The sequence below is a fragment of the Schistocerca piceifrons genome, chromosome 3, assembly GCF_021461385.2.
Source record: "Schistocerca piceifrons isolate TAMUIC-IGC-003096 chromosome 3, iqSchPice1.1, whole genome shotgun sequence".
NCBI lineage: Eukaryota > Metazoa > Arthropoda > Insecta > Orthoptera > Acrididae > Schistocerca > Schistocerca piceifrons.
In genome coordinates, this window is record NC_060140.1 from 852,471,147 (window position 1) to 852,489,555 (window position 18,409).

The following is an 18,409-nucleotide window of genomic DNA, read 5'->3' on the forward strand; positions in this document are numbered from 1 at the left end:
TGGTGGCTGTCTTAAGATTTCGTTTTCCTCTGATTGTTTAATTGATGTGTGTTGTTCTTTGTTTGTTTGCTCTGGGATGTTTGAGCCCATTACTGTATTTTCTTCTTCTTCTGATTGCACATTATTTTGTTCTAGTATTTGTTGTACTTGTTGTTTGATGTTTTCTTTTTCTGACTGGGGTATCCTGTTATTTTTGATTATTACACGGATCTGATCAGCTAGTTGTTGTTCTGTTAAAAATTTTAATTCTGGGTATCTGGTAATAAATGTTGTGTATACTTGTGATCTGTATCCAGTTGTGTTGGTTCCTAAGTTTGTTGCTTGGTAATAACAGAACATGAGGTGTTGGTTAACTTCATCTGACCATCTCATCCTCTGTCTTTGTTTTCCTTCTAGAGTGGTTGCAGGAAGCATATCCTGCAAAACACCTCAATTTGGATTTAAATCATTTTCCGTGTGGCTAGCAGTGTCGTTGCCATTGTGGACAGGCATAGGGTTCAAGCGTCGTCCTCGACCATGACAGCGCTTGTCCGAGGCTTCATTAGTTCTGTCCTGAACCAACTAATCACACTAAAAGGGGGGTTAGCCCTATTAGTGGTTTGTTCTTTTCATCGTCTTTTACGACTGGTAGAACATAGCGGAGGCCTATTATTTTCCCAGGCCTCCATGGGTTATTATTATTATTATTATTATTATTATTATTATTATTGTTACTACTACTCTGAAAATTGTGCCCATTTTCTGTGTATTGGATCTCTAAACAGTCATTTCATGGATAAGTAAAATATGAGGTGATGTATGTAATGTCTGTAATTTTGCAGGGTGCTCATACAAATGCCTTTTGTGATGATTTTGTGGCAAATATGCTTGAGTGTCACCACCCAATTTCTGTATTTTAAGGGTGTCATGTGCAATTTTCATTGTTCTTTACACTGCTGTTCAGTTTTTAAATTATAGTGTTTGTGCATTCATCCTTTATTCTTTTCCATTTTTTTCCATTATATTGCAGGAAAATGTGATTGTAGAAGTGGAGAGAAAAGGACTGTGCACACTTTTGTCTTGCTTGGTTGGTCCTCCACAACTGGATGAACATCTCAGCTCAGAGAGAGATTTGGTGTTTGCCATTTCAAAATGTAAGTGCATATTCATTGTGTAAATCGCTGCACACACGAGATATGGTCTCTGTGCATTGTAGTCAAACAAGAAAGTGTAAGTAAGGAAATATCATGGTAAATAAATTAATGTCAGTGCAATTTATAATGTGGTGTTAGCTGCCAATAAATTGTGGCCAAAATAACAGTATAAGGTAGGAGGAGTAAAGGAGATCACTCACTAAATAGTAGGAACTTTGAATCAATGACAGGCACACACAAAAGAGAATGAAAACTTTTCTATCTTTCAGAAGAAATTCTTTGATGAGCTAGTGTACTCTACTTGTCAAAGGATGTCTTCCAGAAGATTGCAAAGTTTTCATTCTCTTTTGTATGTGCCTGTTGATGTCTCGATGCTTCTGCTGTTTAGTGAGTGGTTTTCTTTGTTCCCAGATTGTTTACAGTCTGTCAGAACTTTCTTACTATATTTATAACAATATAAGAAACTGTAATGCCAGAACTAGGTATATTAAGACTAAAATCTGTGCTCCAGATAATTATACATTAACTGCCCATTAGTTGGACAATTCTAAACGTGTTTGAGTGTAAGCATCTAGTATGACACTATGTACCCACGGGATCTCATCCATTTGTCCTCTTAGCAATGGCATTCTGACAGTAATAGTTCCTCTTCTAGCTATAGATAATTGTAGAGTCCATATGATTGGACAGAGATTCCAGCTGTTCCAATTTTATGGTGAATTTCAGAGTAGAAGTGCATATTTGCAGATGTCTGCCATTGATGTAAGCTTGTTGCAAAAGTATGGAACATGTTTTGTGTTGCCAGTGGAAAACCATTTTTAGAGATTGAGTAGCTCATACATAAGAATCATTGCCAGTCATGAGACATCATCGGAAAAAAAAGTAACTTACGCCATACCTCAACTCTCCCACCGCTGTACATATATTCTATTATGGGATTTGTTATTGCCAATCTTGACACATTCACATGATGCTGCAACATTCATTCAGAGTCCAAACACTGTATAAAAGAATTATTTGCACTTGAATAACAATTATTTAAGCAGTGTACAAAAAGAAATGCACCATTTATCAGGTTTAATTTTCAGCAGGCTAAAAAAAAACTGATTCACACCTGAAGTCTTCAAATCCAGACTGAAAGATTTTCTTGTGGTATAGTCCCATTCAGTGCAACAATTCCTCACAGTAGTTGTCAACTTTCCTATGTATGTGTCAGTTATGTGCACATTCTCTCGGTCTTTTAGTGATTTATTATTCCTTTAGTTTTTTTCTTTTTAATTTTCTAAACTTTGCGCTGACTTATTCTATGACCAGTTACATTCAGCCCAAATCCCATGGAACCTAATAAATAAATAAATTAAAAGAAATGTGGTAGGACTGTTACTGTTAGTTATAGGGATTACTTGACAAAGCTAACTGTGGACCTGGCTGTAGTGGGAACTAATTTTGTCATGACCAGTTACAGCCTCATTGTAGTTTGAATGGTGTGCTTTATTATATCACAGTGCATGTCTGGAAAGTTATTGCTGACAATGCCTTTGAGGCTGGATGTGTCATCTTTCTGATAATGCCATTAAATTTATTGAAAAAGAGATGGAGATAGGAGTGACAGTACTGATAGAAGATATGATTGAATGCAAAATTTGAGGGATTCGATTGTCTATCCCAAAGGAGAAGAGGCAAAGTGCACACAATAAAAATCTCTTTGGCAATATGAGGAAATGTGTTGTTAGACAAAAATTTCTGCGTTATTGTTAACAATACAACAAGATATCAACTTTGTGAAAACTTCACACAGCCTTTATCTCACAGAACTGGATACCAAGGCTTACCCTGAAACTTGGAGAAAAATTGTTATGTCTGTGTGATTTAGTGTTAAAAAAAGTGCCAGAATGAACAAGGCATCATGTGCGCATTACTGCTAGTGCAAGAGTTACTGGCAAACAAAAATGCTGGTTATTATTTTGACTATTGTGCTATCAGAACACTGGCGTATAGACATACAGCATGTGAGTGCTCAACATGTGAGAATTTTGGTGTGTGTTTCCCTCCCTGCCCCCACAAACATAAACGCAGTAGTTCTGCCACCCTAGCCAGGTCTTATTTTGCTTTACTGAATGATGTAAATTACCTACTGTATAACAATCGATATGTCTCTGAGCTGTTTACAGTTTACACAGTTGTATACAGGAGGCAGCATTAGTAGCAACTTGGGAAACGGAAGATGACTCCATCTTTGAGCAGTGAAAGTAATCAGTCCCACCCATGACACATCTGTGGATATTCATCCAAAGTGATTTGAGTTTAATTGACCACAGAAATTAAATTTTTGGTAATACCAGTTGCTTGAACAACTAGTTGAACAAATTCTGCAGTAATGTTGCCAACCGGGACTGTACCCAAGTTGGATTAATCACAGATCAAGAATCATTAGAGAATAGTTGTGCAAACTGCCAGGGGTTTGTTAAGGCATTGTGAATCACGGAAAAGCTGATTCATAAAATTCTGAGAGTGCATGCTCAATATACATCTTGCAAGCTGGTGAGCCTGGTGAAATTAGAAAAAAATTGAGAGTACTTCAACTGTTTTTCTTACCACATATAACGACCAGTAGAACACGAAAATTAGAAGTGTATGGGGATCACACTGATACACTAAGTAACCTCTATCATTTACTGTATGATGACTCATGACACACAAATGAAGACACACAGCGTGAACCTGAATGCTACCGACAAAATTTTGGAGATTCTTGAAGGATATTTCCTGAGTACTTTGGTACAAGGGCCCCCTGGTAACTGCATTACATTTGATTTCTTATCCTCGTTTATCTTTGTGTCTGTCATTTTTTAGATTTCAGGTCATCAGTCTTCTGACTGGTTTGATGTTGCATACTGTGGCTAACCCTCGTGTGCCATCCTCATCATCTCAGAGTAGCACTCACAGCTTATGACCTCAATTATTTGTTAAATGTATTCCAGTCTTTGTGTCTGTGTTGCACAGAAAATATCTGCACAACAGTAATAGTGTTGAAGGTATGTGCTGGGCTTCTTTTTTGGAAACAGATTTGTTCCATTCACTTGTGGTATATGCTGTTGTCAACAATAATGCGTGTTTACTTTACACCCTCAAGCTGACATTCAGTAGTACTCAGTTTGGTTGCGGTTTTTTGACAGTAATACAGAACAGTATGGATTGGTTTACTAATGAAGAACTGCAAGTTATAAAAGTATATTAAAGTTGGGCCACTGGTCCATTCCATTCAGTGAACCCACACAAGGTAAATATAAGTCAGGTCATTGTCCTATCCAACAGCTAACATATAACTGACATGGCTGGAAAAAAAATCCGAGGCAGAACCAAGCAGTAACAAATTCGAGGTTACGGGCAAAGAGTAAAATGGGCATTACTATTGTCAACAGCAAGTACTGTGAGAGAATGAAACAAGTTTGTTTCCAAACAAGACACAAAGTGTATACTGTTGACTTTTGCACTGTTGTGCACAGATTTTCAGTAAAGTGCATATACAAAAATTAATTAGGATAAGAAATTAAATGAAATGCACCTACCCTATAGTGAGTGACCCGAGATAATGGGTACCTTATACTGAAAAAATCCCTGAAACAGCATGTGAACTTAAGGCCATGGAGTTCACACTCATTCTGTATATGTGTAAGTATAGGAGCGAGAGTAAAATGTAAACCATAAAGCCTGTAAACTTGTAAGTAGAATGTAGTTCCATTTGGTGGTGCACATTTGTCACAGCAGCAAGTTTATGAATTAATGGTGTCGGGAATTTTCAATCGGTGTAATGTCTGTGCTCGAAGCTCCTCTTCTGGGTCACATTATCACTCTAGAGAACACTTTAGCCGTCTATTACACCATCAAAGAAAACTGCTGAGTGACCCTAAATGACCTTATAACATTTTAAACGTTAGTGACAGTTTAGTAAACTACACAAAAGTGCAATGTGCCAGACATTAATGTGATACCTTCATTGTGAGATTCCGTCACTGGGAACAAAACCTCGGTTCATTACGGTCAACCATAAATGAAGAGAGTGAGTAAGAAATGACTCCCTTCCTCGTTGCCCATACTAAAGTAATTCTGAACATGGTCATCAACAGGGCAAGTTACTGTATTTACTCGAATCTTAGCCGCACTCGAATCGAAGCTGCACCTGAAAAATGAGACTCGAAATCAAGGAAAAAAAATTTTCCTGAATCTAAGCCGCACCTGAAATTTGAGACTCGAAATTCAAGGGGAGAGAAAAGTTTTAGGTCGCACCTCCAAATCGAAACAAAGTTGGTCCATTGTAATATGAGACACAATTAGGTCGAATGAATGACGATACAGCTATAGTAATTTGGTTTGAATCGTAAACTTAGCAGTTAAGCTTTACCAGGTAGCCATTGATATGCGTCACGTGCTCCGTGCGTATTTATACGGGTACCCTTCCTTTTTCACGCGCTTCATCTGGTTTGAATCAATTGCTTTTTTTTTTTATCTGATAAGTGCCGTTCTCTTTGTTATAAGTGTTTACGTCACTCTGAGCTGAAAATGCAGTACTGTACTGTGTCATGTATTGTTTGTTGCATTCTGATAATGAGTGTTTACGGCCTGTCGCCGCTCACGGGATGGCTTGCTTGTGTGCACGCTACCGCCGCTTACAATTTTTTAAAAAAAGAGAGAGGAATCGTCTCATTAGCGAAACAATGGCAAGAGACTGCTATTTGTTGTTACTTACACCGCTGCTTTCTTTGATAATGATCAACAAGAACCAAATTATAGACTGCGTATGATAGAAGATGTTCTGAATAAGAGTTTAGCAAAAATTTTTCTATGTTTGAAAATCTTTGCAGACGCCTCTTTAGTACATTACATTCTGCACAGAAATTAGAGTTATCTTAGATTTAAAAATCTAGTCAATTGCCGTGCTTCATTCTGACTGTATCTCTATTAGGCATAAGAATAATATGAATATAAACATGACATGATATTTATATTCTTCCGCGTTTGCTGTTGTCTCACTCTAATTTTGTAGTTTATTAGGCAGACAGGATTTAAATGAGATAGTAGCAAACACGAAAGAATACATGGCAAAATGTTTATATTCGTATTATTCTTATGGTGAAGAGAATACTGCATGTGGTTCACAATTCATAAAAGTTCCTATTAGCAACCATCTCTTCTCACAGGTAGGAAAGAATTCAGAACGTAGAGTTGGCCATATTGACAGACATCCCAAAGTCTTGCCAGCCGGATTTTCGGAGTACATTGAAATGCTGCTACATTTGAAGATGAACAATACGGAATTTGTATTTACTTCGTTGGATAATGTACGAAAATATAGTGGTCGAAACTCGGGGCGGAGAAAAAAGCTCGTCTTCCACCTTTTTTTTTTTATTTATTTACTGACGCAGAGGTTTTGGTGCCAGTATTTATCTTTGTGCCTGCAAAGCATGCCTGTGTAGCGCTACGTATATTCGACAGCAGACTTTAGGTGTGGCGGCACCTACCAAAATTTTTCAGAACTTCCGCTTACTTTGCACTCGATTCTAAGCCGCAGGCGGTTTTTTGGATCAGAAAAACCGGAAACAAAGTGCGGCTTGGATTCGAGTAAATACGGTATGCTTGACCCTCTTTGGGAACAAAGCTGGTGTCATTGTGAAGTATTTCACATTGTGAGAGAGACCACTATGACTTGTGTGCGTGTTTTTTGTGTTATAATAATAAAGAAATATATATGAATGGAAAAAATTTAAAGGATAATACAATTGCGTTATTAGAAATGTTCTGCTTATACGAATTTAGGCTATTCAGACTTCCTCTCCTAAATTTCAATTGTAGATGCAGTCAGCCATCTTAAAGGACACCAATGTGTGCCATAAAAATGATGAAAATCCTCCTTATTTGGCTCCACTTCAGTTCAATAAAAATACTTAATACTGTTTTTAAGTCTTCTCTTATTCACACACACGTATGATACATAACACGCGTAATACTTCATACTTCAAGAAATAAATTTCATCCATCCTTCTACACACAAGAGAGGGTGAAAACAAAATCATGTACAAAGAAAAATGAATGATTTTTATTTTTATTTTTATTTTATTCCCTCCCCCCACCCCCCCCTGCGCCTTACTGCGCATTCATAATTAATGTCTTTGCCGACATTTGTGGTCGATCGCTGTTTCATTTCTTCTTCTTCTTTTTTAAATAAATTTTAACCTAACCCTATCCATGGGGTCTTTCACCATTCACCTACTCAGTGTGTGTGCTTTTCAGTGGCAGTGCTCTTACTGACTGAGCTAGCTGAGTGCTGCTCACACCCACCTTCCACAATATGACTCCATCGTGCCCAACTTCGTAGAAGCTGTTCTGCGTTCTCTTGGAAGACAGATATCGGGAAGAAAGGCAGAGTTTTCTATTGACAAAGTTACATGCAGATATTGCATTATTAATTACTTTAGTGCATGGCCTATATACTGTAACAGCCAGTTACAAATTTACTGTATTTGCTACTGTATAAGACCATTTTTTGCCCTCTGAAAATAGGCCTGAAAACTTGATGCATCTTAAATGCTGGCAGCGAGTTAAGGTAGGCACCTATAGCCTACTATTTCAGTGTTTCATCATGGAGCAATTCATTTTTAGCTTCCTCGCGAATTTTGAACATTCGAGTTATATAGAGTTCAGTGGATGCACATGCGCCATTGTTAGTATTTTTGTCATTTGTTCGAGCTTCAGATATTGTTGGGTTAGTGTGGAGCTCCTTTTGTGTTGTACCTTATAGTGTGGTTCATTTGCAAACTGTGGCTGAAAAACAACACTCCTGTACTATTGCATTAAAGCTACAAGTGATTGCATATGCTAAAGAGCATGGAAACATGTCCGCAGAAAAGCATTTTGGGCCACCTCTAACTGAAAAAATAAGAAGTTAGTGGAATCAGGAAGATGTTTTAAAGGAAGCATCTCGCAATAAACGTAATCTGAGAAGGAGTTAACTGGCCAAAACTTGAAGCAGAACTCGATAGACAGATTTTAGACAACAGACAAGCAGGAATTTAAGCTTGTACAGAAATGATAATTTGAATGAAAGCAATATCCACTAACAAAGAGATTGCTGACATTACTATATTGACATTGTGGTGTTAAAAATTTATGTAGAGGTATTTATGTAGAAGTATTGGCTTTGTATGCGAACTGAGACAAAAATATCACAAAAGATCCCAGCAGAGTACAAAGAACATATTATTGAATTTCATTGACTTGCCATTAATGCAAGGAAAAGAGAAAAGTTTGAATTTTCACAAATTGAAAATATAGACGAGACTCTGCTAACCTTTGATGTGCCTCCAAACAGAACTATGGATTTCAAGGGCATGAAAAGCGATACTGTTAAAACTTCAGGGCACAAAAAGGCTCATTACACAGTTGTTTTATTGTGCTGCGCTCAGTGAACAAAATTGCTGCCACTTTTGATTTTTAGGTGAAAGACGCTTCCTAAGAAATAATTGACGAAAGGTATTGTTTTACATGTACATGGAAAAATGGTGGGTGGATGGAGGAGAAATGACGTGGATACATAAAATTTGGCCTAGGCCAGTGGTCGGCAAACTCATTAGGCAACAGAGACTAATAGCAACAGTGATACAATTGAAATTTGTTGAGAGCGCCAAATTTTTTAAACTTAAACTATATAGGCAGGTACATAACTATGTAGGTAAGTGCAAAGTTCTTAAGTTAATTAGTGAACCCCTAAGATGGCCTGTGATAAAAATGCCCTCAGTCTGATTGAAGCACGTTTGCTACGTTGCCCCCTCCCAATACTCCCATCCATATTCGTATCGTTTACTTTTTTTTTGGCCATCTCCTTTCATTCAACCTCTCCATCCATCCATCTCGACATACCTTTCTGAATACTCAACACGTCTTCTTTCACTCCACAATGCTCCTTAAAATTAACTTAATAAACTTTAGGTAGAATTTTAAGTTTTATTTAAACCTTAGGTACATTGAATAAAACTTGACATCTACTTAATAATGGTATTATTGATAAAATTAAATTGTAAGGTATTAATAAAATTAAATCATGACAGTGACTGTCAAACAGTAATGTGAGCAATGGCCTTGGATCTCCTTGGAAAGTTTGGGTAAGTCTAGTTTGTATGTTGCTGTTTTTAATTCCAGGTTCTCACCAATAAGACAACCTCTCAATTTACTGTAGATAAGGTTCGTGTTTGAATATGATTGTTCACGTGAATGTAGACCCAAATAGGAAAGAATGGTAGACACAATTTTTTCAGCTGATTATAGAAGTTAGGAGTACTAGTCCAGGTTTTAAAAAAATCAACATGTCTCCCGTCTACAGGGCTTTCAAAGCAGACCACCTGTGCTGTGATCTCACATTTGTTTTTGTCCATTATTCCTAAATCAGTACAAAAAAAGTTCAGATTTTGAGCTCCATAGTTCTTTGTTTGTTTTTTAAATTGAGCAATTGCATTTCAAAGTTGCATATGGCAACATTAAAGGGAGAAAAATTTATTTTCTGTTACAGTAGCTTTAAGAGGTTTCTTAACATAGCCTAACATTGCTTTGCTGTTTCGGAATTCCAGAAACCTGCCGAGAAAAGCTTCCCTCATTTTTAAAAGTGTTGTTTGGAAATAGTACATGTCAATATCAGAATTATTTATATGAATGCATGGTGTCTGTTCTTTCAGACATCTCCACAGCTGTGATACATTATATGTAAATTGAAAGGAGAAGGGTGGAGTAAGGAAAGGGAAGGGAAGGGACTAGTGATGTCAGCTGCATCGAGACTTGATGTAGAATCAGTGGTGACAAGTGAAAATTTGTGCCGGACTGGGATTCGAAATCAGGACCTCCTGCTTACCAGGCAGTTGCGTTAACTACTACGCCATCCAGAAAACAGTGTTTATCACAACTGTGTGGGCTGTCTCATCATGCCTCTCGGCTGACCCACATTTCCACATAAGAATGTCCAAAAGAACAGACACCACGTATTCATATAATTGATTTGCCTAGATGGGCAACGCATCTACCTTCTTTAGTGGGGATGCATAACTACATTTCCTGCAGGAATCTCACATTAGTGAGTGTGGATAATATGGACAGGGACTGCAGATAGGTTGGGCTAGGTGGGAATGTGGGTCAGCCGAGAGGCGTGCGAGATAGCTCACACGATTGTGATAAACGCTGTTTTCTGGGTGGTGCAGAGGTTAACGCAACTCCGTAGTAAGCAGGATGTCCCGATTTCAAATCCCAGTCCGGTAAACATTCTCACTTGTAGGTGCTGATTCTGCATCAAGTCTCGATGCAGCTGACATCACTAGGCCCTCCCATTTCCTTGCCTTTCTCTTCCCTCCTCCCTTCAATTTAAATATAAACGGAATTATTTCCTTGTTGGTGTTTCAGCAGGCTTCGAGAGTGACTTAGTTTCTCTTTCAAAATCTAGAGCAACAAAGAGAGAACTTTCTTTTTTTTTCTAATGAAATAACTTCCCACATTGAAAAAAATTGCGTTACCTTTTCCCTGTAGTTTATGATTATACCCTTTTACAGGAGATGTAATGTTTGCCTGGTCTGGATAGTGAAAAAACCTCTCAAGAAGAAATGCTTTAAATTCTGTTAATAAGGAAGTGAAACATTTCCTCCTGACAACAAAAGTATCTTGTTGTGCAGCAAAAAGGCTGCATACTCACTCTTTATTTGAACTAAAATTATTTAAGTTAGTGATGATCACAGGATTTAGTACTGTATGTGCATGACCGCAAGTGGTATTTTCTGAAGAGCCACACTTAAGTGAGCCAAAGAGCTGCGTTTGGCTCACTAGCCCCAGTTTGCCGACCACTGGTCCACTGAAGAAGCTTACCCTTGTACTATGGAATTAGTCCATTCTCACAGAACAGAAAATATTAAAATTAGACTGAATGAATGGAAGAATCATCTGTAATTCCCGAAGGGCTAACTAGTTAACTTCAAACATTAGATGTATGTACCAACAGAATGTTTAAGGGACTTGTGTAGGGTTAGAACAGATGGATAGGGTCCACAGATTTTGAAACTACACCATCAGAAAGGCTGGGGACACCTAGCATTTCGCAAGTTTGTGAGCGGGTCAAAACACTGTGGGACTCTATAAAATTTGAAAGAGTGGTTAAATCATTTAAGAAGTGTGAAATCAGTAATGCACTGAATGGTAGGCGGGATAATTTATTCTGTGAAGATTCAAGTTCTGACATGGTGGCTTCAAGTATTTCTTCCTTCAGCTCTGAGGATGAATTTTGTGGATTTGAGTACAAAAATTAAAAGTTGAACCCTTCTTCCTACCTATATTGCCTAGATATTTGATTTACATGCACGTGTGTTATAACTGTTTTGCAATAGGTGTATGAAGCAAGAAATTCCCCCCCCCTCTGCCCCCCTCTGCCCCCCCTCTGCCCCCCTCTGCCCCCCCTCTGCCCCCCTCTGCCCCCCTCTGCCCCCCTCTGCCCCCCTCTGCCCCCCTCTGCCCCCCTCTGCCCCCCTCTGCCCCCCTCTGCCCCCCTCTGCCCCCCCTGCCTCTGCCCCCCCTGCCTCTGCCCCCCCTGCCTCTGCCCCCCCTGCCTCTGCCCCCCCTGCCTCTGCCCCCCCTGCCTCTGCCCCCCCCTGCCTCTGCCCCCCCTGCCTCTGCCCCCCCTGCCTCTGCCCCCCCCTGCCTCTGCCCCCCCCTGCCTCTGCCCCCCCCTGCCTCTGCCCCCCCTGCCTCTGCCCCCCCTGCCTCTGCCCCCCCTGCCTCTGCCCCCCCTGCCTCTGCCCCCCTCCCCACCTTTTGCTCCTCAACAGTCTCAGAAGTTGGTTTAACTGTCTGAAAATGAAGATCCTGCAAGTTCCTTATACTGCCCATAAGACTCTCATGTTACAAAGTGCAAATAAAGTATTCAGTTGTTATTACAGATTAAAATCTGCACATGTATTTGTCATTATTTTGTTTTGTATTTGTGGAGTAAGTTCCTTTATCCATTCACGGACAGCTGTTGAACCAAGACTAATGTTTAGCTTGTTCCCATAATGTTTTTACTATTAAATGAAGCCATATGCCTCAGATATTCAGTCGATATCATAATAAATTAGAAATGTCTGTGCAGTAAGTGTAGTGTACTCTGCGTATCACTGGTGTCAGATTGAAGTTGTCACCTTACTTGTGTCTAATGCTGTTCGTTTGTATTTTGTAATACCAGAACTGTGATATTATATGTATTTGTTCTGTTTTTAAACATACATTTATTAGCTACTATTGTGGCCACAATTTGGTTTGGTTCAGTGAGCATATGCAAGTTTTTGCATTTGTTTCCACATTTTGTGATCTCGTCACAATTATTAATAAGGACAAGAGGCGACGATGAGCATTTGATAATTGGGAAAAAGCTATGAAACTGTTAGTAATTGTTCAAAATGTTTAAGACAATGTATGAGTTCACTGACTGTGAAGTGTGTTCTGTAATGAGGTTTTTGAATGCAATTGATGTTAAGCCACCTGATATTCATTGTCAACTTCGAGAGCTTAGTGGTGAAAATATGATGACTGATGGAACAGTAAGAAAGTGCGTGAGACAGTTCAATCATGGATGAACCAGAGTCCATGCTGAAAGATGGAGTGGGCAGCCTTCTGTTGTCAGTAATGGTTTACGTGAGAAAGTGAATGAGAAAATTCATGAAAACATGTGGTTCACGATAAGAATGCTTTGTGATGAGTTTCCACAAATATCAAAAACTGTTTTGCAAGAGTTTGTCACAACCGCTTAAATTTTTACAAATTGTGTTCTCATTTGGTTCTGAAAATGCTTACAGATCTCCACAAAATGAGGTGAATTGATAGCGCATTCACATGTCTTACTTAAACAGAATTGTGATTGGTCATGAAACTTGGGTTTGTCATGCCAAACAACAGTCAATGAAGTGGAGGCACTTAAGATTCCCCAAAAAAACAAAAATTCAAAACAACATTGTCAGCACAAAAAATCATGTGCACTGTGTTCTGGGACAAACGGGGCACTCTGCTTTTTGAGTGCCTTCCCAGAGAAAACAAAAAGCGTGCATTGCACAGTCAAGGCATTGTGTCGCTTCATGACAACACACATTCCCATTCTGCTGGGGTCACTCAGAACCTTATTTAACAATTTGGCTGGGAGCAGTTTGATCAGCTGCTGTACAGCCTTGACCCCATACCTCCTGACTGCCACTTATTCTTGAACTTGAAGCATAATTTTGGAGGAAGGTGCTTTGACAGAGATGAAAATGCAAGAAACCATTCTTAGCAGTGGCTGTCTTCACTGGCAGCTTCTTTCTATGAAGAAGACATAGCTAGAAAAGTTAGTTTCCCACTGTGACTAATAGTGTTGACTATGTAGAAAAGTAGTTTGAAAAATGCTCTTTCTTGTGAAAAGAAATTTTAGTTTGAAAAACTGTTTTTAGAGTTTTTTCCGAAACAGTACTTTCTTTCCAGACATACACTGATCAGCCAGAACATTGTGCCCATCTGTCTACTGTCTATATAAACCTGTCCAGGTGATAGAAGCGTCACATGGCTAGGAATGAATGTTAGTCAAACGCACGCACTAGTGCACGTAATATCAGTGAGCATGCTGTCTGTATGTATTTGAGTTTGACTGAGGGCAGGTTGTGATGGCTCGGCACAAGCATTTCAGAAACTGCACGACTTGTTGGGTGTTCGAGGAATGCTATGGTGTCTTCACCACATGGCGAAAGCAATGTGAAACCATGTCCAGACGTCATGGGGTTGAGCGACCACCCCTCATTACAGATGTAGGACGGCATGGGTTGGGCAGACCGGTAAAACAGGACAGACGACGAACCGTGGCAATTTTAACATCAGAATTTAATGCTGGGCAGAGTACATGTGTGTCTGAACACACAATGCAATGAACACTCATCATGATGGGCCTCCACAGCTGACGAGCCATGCATGTACCAATGTTAACACCACGACATAGGCAGCTATAACTGAAATGGGAACATGTTCATTGGCATTGGATGTTGGCGCAGTGGCAAAGCATTGCATGGTTGGATGAACCCCAATACCTTCATCATCATGCTGATGGTAAGGTGCGGATCTGTCATCTTACAGGGGAACAGTTCCTTGGCTCCTTTACTACAGGATGGAGACAAGCTGATGGCTCCATTATGCTCAGGTGAACATTCACTTGGGCTTCCATGGATCCAGTGGAGCTTGTGCAGGGCACCATGACAACCAAGAGGTATCATACACTGGTTGCAGACCAAATAAACCTCTTCAAGATGATCATGTTTCCTGACGGCATTGGTATTTTTCAACAAGATAATGCACCAAGCCAGCATTGTGATGGAGTGGTTCAAGGAACACAGTGTTTGATGAAGCAAGCTGGGATATTTTTACTTCCCCTTTTGTTTTGCCACCTGCCTCCTTAAATTCGTTTTGTTACTTTTAACCAATTATCATTAACATGCGTGAATATAATCTGCATTTCCATAAAAGAGAAAGATTGGCCCTCTGTTTTAAAGAATATAACACCAGATCTAATTTTGTGCTTAATTTTAAGTATGTAATTGATTTTCTAATTTATTTTGACTATCACTAATTAGTTACTTTCATTATAGGGCGTAATCAGTGATTGTTTCGTAACTTAAAGTCTATTGTTGACATATAAACAAGTATAAATTCTGAAATAATCGTAAACATTTGGAAGACAGAGTACTAGTAATCTTAAAGTGTCTATTTAGCTCTATTCAAAAACATGTTAGCAAAACCAGCCCTTTATTAATTCCAAAGTAAACAACAGTTTTGCCAAAAGTATTGTTTATGTAACTATATTTGTTAATTTCATGATTTAAAAAAATAATTTGGCGTAACCCGCGTAGTAGAAGAAACTGCTAAAAGAACCAATTTTTTGATGTATTCAGTTAATTTAAGGAGTTAAGTTTTAATTGTAATTTCTGTAAATTTAACTTTGAACAATGTGCAGTTTCAGTACCGATTATTGTGATGATATATAAGTGCCCAATTTTTGGTCACGAGACAGTCATTCCACGGCCGAGTTTCAGACGAGGAACCTGTGTTGGTTAGAATGACAACAATGGACGACATAACAGTGAAATAAGTGTTACACCAATAGGCTGTGTGTAAAAACAATGACAGTGACTGTTTTCATACATACCTGATTATTCTTCAAGAACTGTAGATGTTCAATAGTAAACTATTGTAGCAGTGTGTGGAGTTTCACCTATTAATGAGGCTTTTTGAAAGTTAAGCAATAGTGCTCTGACCATATAACTGTGTATTATTGGGGGGTTGTGCAAAGTAAAATTAAAGTATGGTGCAATGCAATTGTGCACCTGTAGGCTACATTATTTACAGTAGTCAGTGTCGGAATCCACAATCCATTTTTCAGCCAGTGGAGGAACACAGTACAATGACATTGAGGACAATTACCAACAAACAAAGAAATAAAAAGCAGGAGGAAGTGCCACAAGTGGTGAGTTCCAATTGATGTGCTGGCCCCCCCTGGCCCCTCCAACTCAACAGATCTGAATCCAATTGAACACATCTGAGATGTGATTGAATGTGACGTCAGAACTCATTGCCCCCATCCTCGGAATTTATGGGGATTAGATGACTCGTGTGTGCAAATATGGTGCCAACTCCTCCAGTGACTTACCAAGGCCTCATTGCTACAATGCCTTGACACATTGTCACTGTTATATGTGCCGTAGGTGGACGTAATTGCTAGTAGGTAGGTAGTCATAATGTTCTGGCTGATCAGTGTACCTCGTAATAGGACCCACACATTGCCCTTGATGGCAAGTGTTTCTCAGAGACAGTGGTGTGATCAGAGTGCCCCAGGGAAGTGCGATGGCACCACTATTATTTTCTATATATATAAATTATGTGACGGGCAGGGTGAGCAGCAATCTGTGGCAATTTACTGATGATGCTGGATGTATGGAAAGGTGTCATCAGTGAGTGACTGTAGTAGTACACAAGATGACCCAGACAAAATTTCTAATTGGTCTGATGAATGGCAGCTACCTCTAAATGTAAAAAAGAAAGTAAGTTAATGCAAATGAGCAGGAAAAACAATCCCTTAATGTTTGAATTCTGCATTAGTAGGGGTGCTACTTGGCACAGGTTGATTAAATAAATACCTAGGCCTAACGTTTCAGTGCAATATGGAATGGAACAAGCATTTAAAGATTGTAGTGGGGAAGGAGAACGATTGATTGGGAGAGTGTTAGGGAAGTGTGCTTAATCTGTAAAGGAGACCGCATATAGCACATTAGTCTTACTCATTCTCGAGTACTGCTTGAGTGTTTGGTATTGCCACCAGGTCAGATTAAAGGCAGACATCAATTCAAGGGCAGGCTGTTAAATTTGTTTCTGAAAGGTTTGATCAACACACAAGTATGATGCAGACAGATGCTTCAGAAACTCAAATGGGTATCCCTATAGGGAAGGCAACTTTCTTTTCGGGGAATGCTATTGAAAAAATTTAGAGAACTGGCATTTGTTTTGTTTTGAAGACAAGTGAAGTCAGTCAGGTCCAGCTCTAGGCTGATGAGAGGCAAGTTAAGTGATCAGAGGCTGACTGTAGGACAGTCCTACTGCCAACAACATACATTTCAAGTAAGGACCACAAACCTAAGATAAGAGAAATTAGGGCTCATACGGAGGCATAGAGATAGTAATTTTTCTCTCATTCTGTTTGTGAGTGAAACAGGAAGAGAAATGTCTAGTAGTGGTACAACATGCCATCCGTCATTCACCATATGGGTGCCTGCGGAGTGTGTATGTAGATGTGATTGTAGATGTTGAAACTGATTATAACAAAAATAAATTAATGAAGTAAATTGTAGGTGACAAAGATTTATTTCCTGAAATAGTGCTTTGGTTGTGGTTCACAGTGTTTTCTATGTGAAGACTCAGTATATTTTGCTTCTACCAAAGAAATGTAAGCGAATCACGCATTTTAAAATTTTGTTATTATTCTTTGTGAAATTATAGATGTAATTTGGTTCTTCATTATACCAGCAGTTTTCCACTACTTGTGTGCTGTTTACTGTTACTTTTTAGGTCACAAAGGTGTAGGTCAGTATCATTGTACAGTAGGCAGTTCTCGGGAGAAACGTGTGTGTGCACTCCACACTCGAGGGAAGTAATGCTCCGGTGCTGTGGTCATACGTGGTGCAGACGGTGCACCGCATCCCATATTTGGTGCAGACTGCCGTACCACGCGCCCTTGCAATGGCAGCATCTCGGTCAGGGTACTAGTCTCGTTGGTACGAGTGTGTCTCTCATACCACACCCACGTGTCTGCACATTTCCGCTTGGATGCCTCTATGGAACTGCAAAATACAACAGAAAGTCAAAGTACTGTGTAACATCTCACTAGAAAATACAGTTACTATTCTTCGAATAGTCATGTTGGAAGCTGAGGCTATGGAATGAAAGTTTAAAAACTTTATTTTTTATTTAAATTTCTTTTTGTGTGTGCTTGTCACATTGACATTTGCAAACATCACATTGTTTACAAATATAATATAAATGCACAGATAAAAAATCTACTTACCAACCAGCGGCAAGAGAAAACAGTTATAAAAGGTTGGGATATGCGCAAGCTTATGTAGCCAATGGCTCCTTTTTCTGGCAGAAGGGAAAGCAAGAGGAATGAAGGAAATGCGTTGGTGATGTTTAGGAAATGGGAAGAGTTAAAGAAAAATCACCCAGAACTCCAGATCAGGGGAGACTTTTTGTAAACTTGAAAGTTATTTGTTTAGTTTCATGATATCACTATCACAGTTCCCGAAAATTCCATTTTACAGCAGAACTGCAACTTTTATTCAGTTGTTCACAATACACAGCTGTACTAAGCACCACCTTGAAAACAACTCAGAGATTAAACAGTGTTCAAGTGATATCCTATTTTCAGATCAGACATGTGGCTTCAGGGGTTGAGTTAAGGGCTCCATTGTGCATGTAGGTGATGAAGGGGACTGTGGAAAAAAACTAACAGTCTCATCTGTCATCACAGTGTTTGCTTTTATGAGTTAAGTAGCCAATCTTATTACTGTCTGTTAATCTTGTTTGTAAAGCATAGTTACATTTGTAGAATGTCAAATATATTATATGTGTAATAAAACATTGTTGTTGTCATTGTTCTACTCATCAGATTGAAGACTGGTCTAATGGAGAGGCCTCCACTATAGCGTATCCTGTGCAAG

At 39.1% G+C, this 18,409-nt stretch overlaps 1 protein-coding gene across 1 annotated transcript in view; it reads left to right on the top strand.

Moving 5' to 3' along the window:
• Positions 1-18,409, top strand: part of LOC124789941 (ELMO domain-containing protein 3-like) — a 129,943-nt gene that overhangs the window by 26,620 nt on the left and 84,914 nt on the right. Inside the window, exon 3 of the mRNA XM_047257470.1 lies at positions 1,010-1,133. Within this exon, the coding sequence (XP_047113426.1) occupies positions 1,010-1,133 (124 nt within the window). The remainder of the gene's footprint in view (positions 1-1,009; positions 1,134-18,409) is intronic.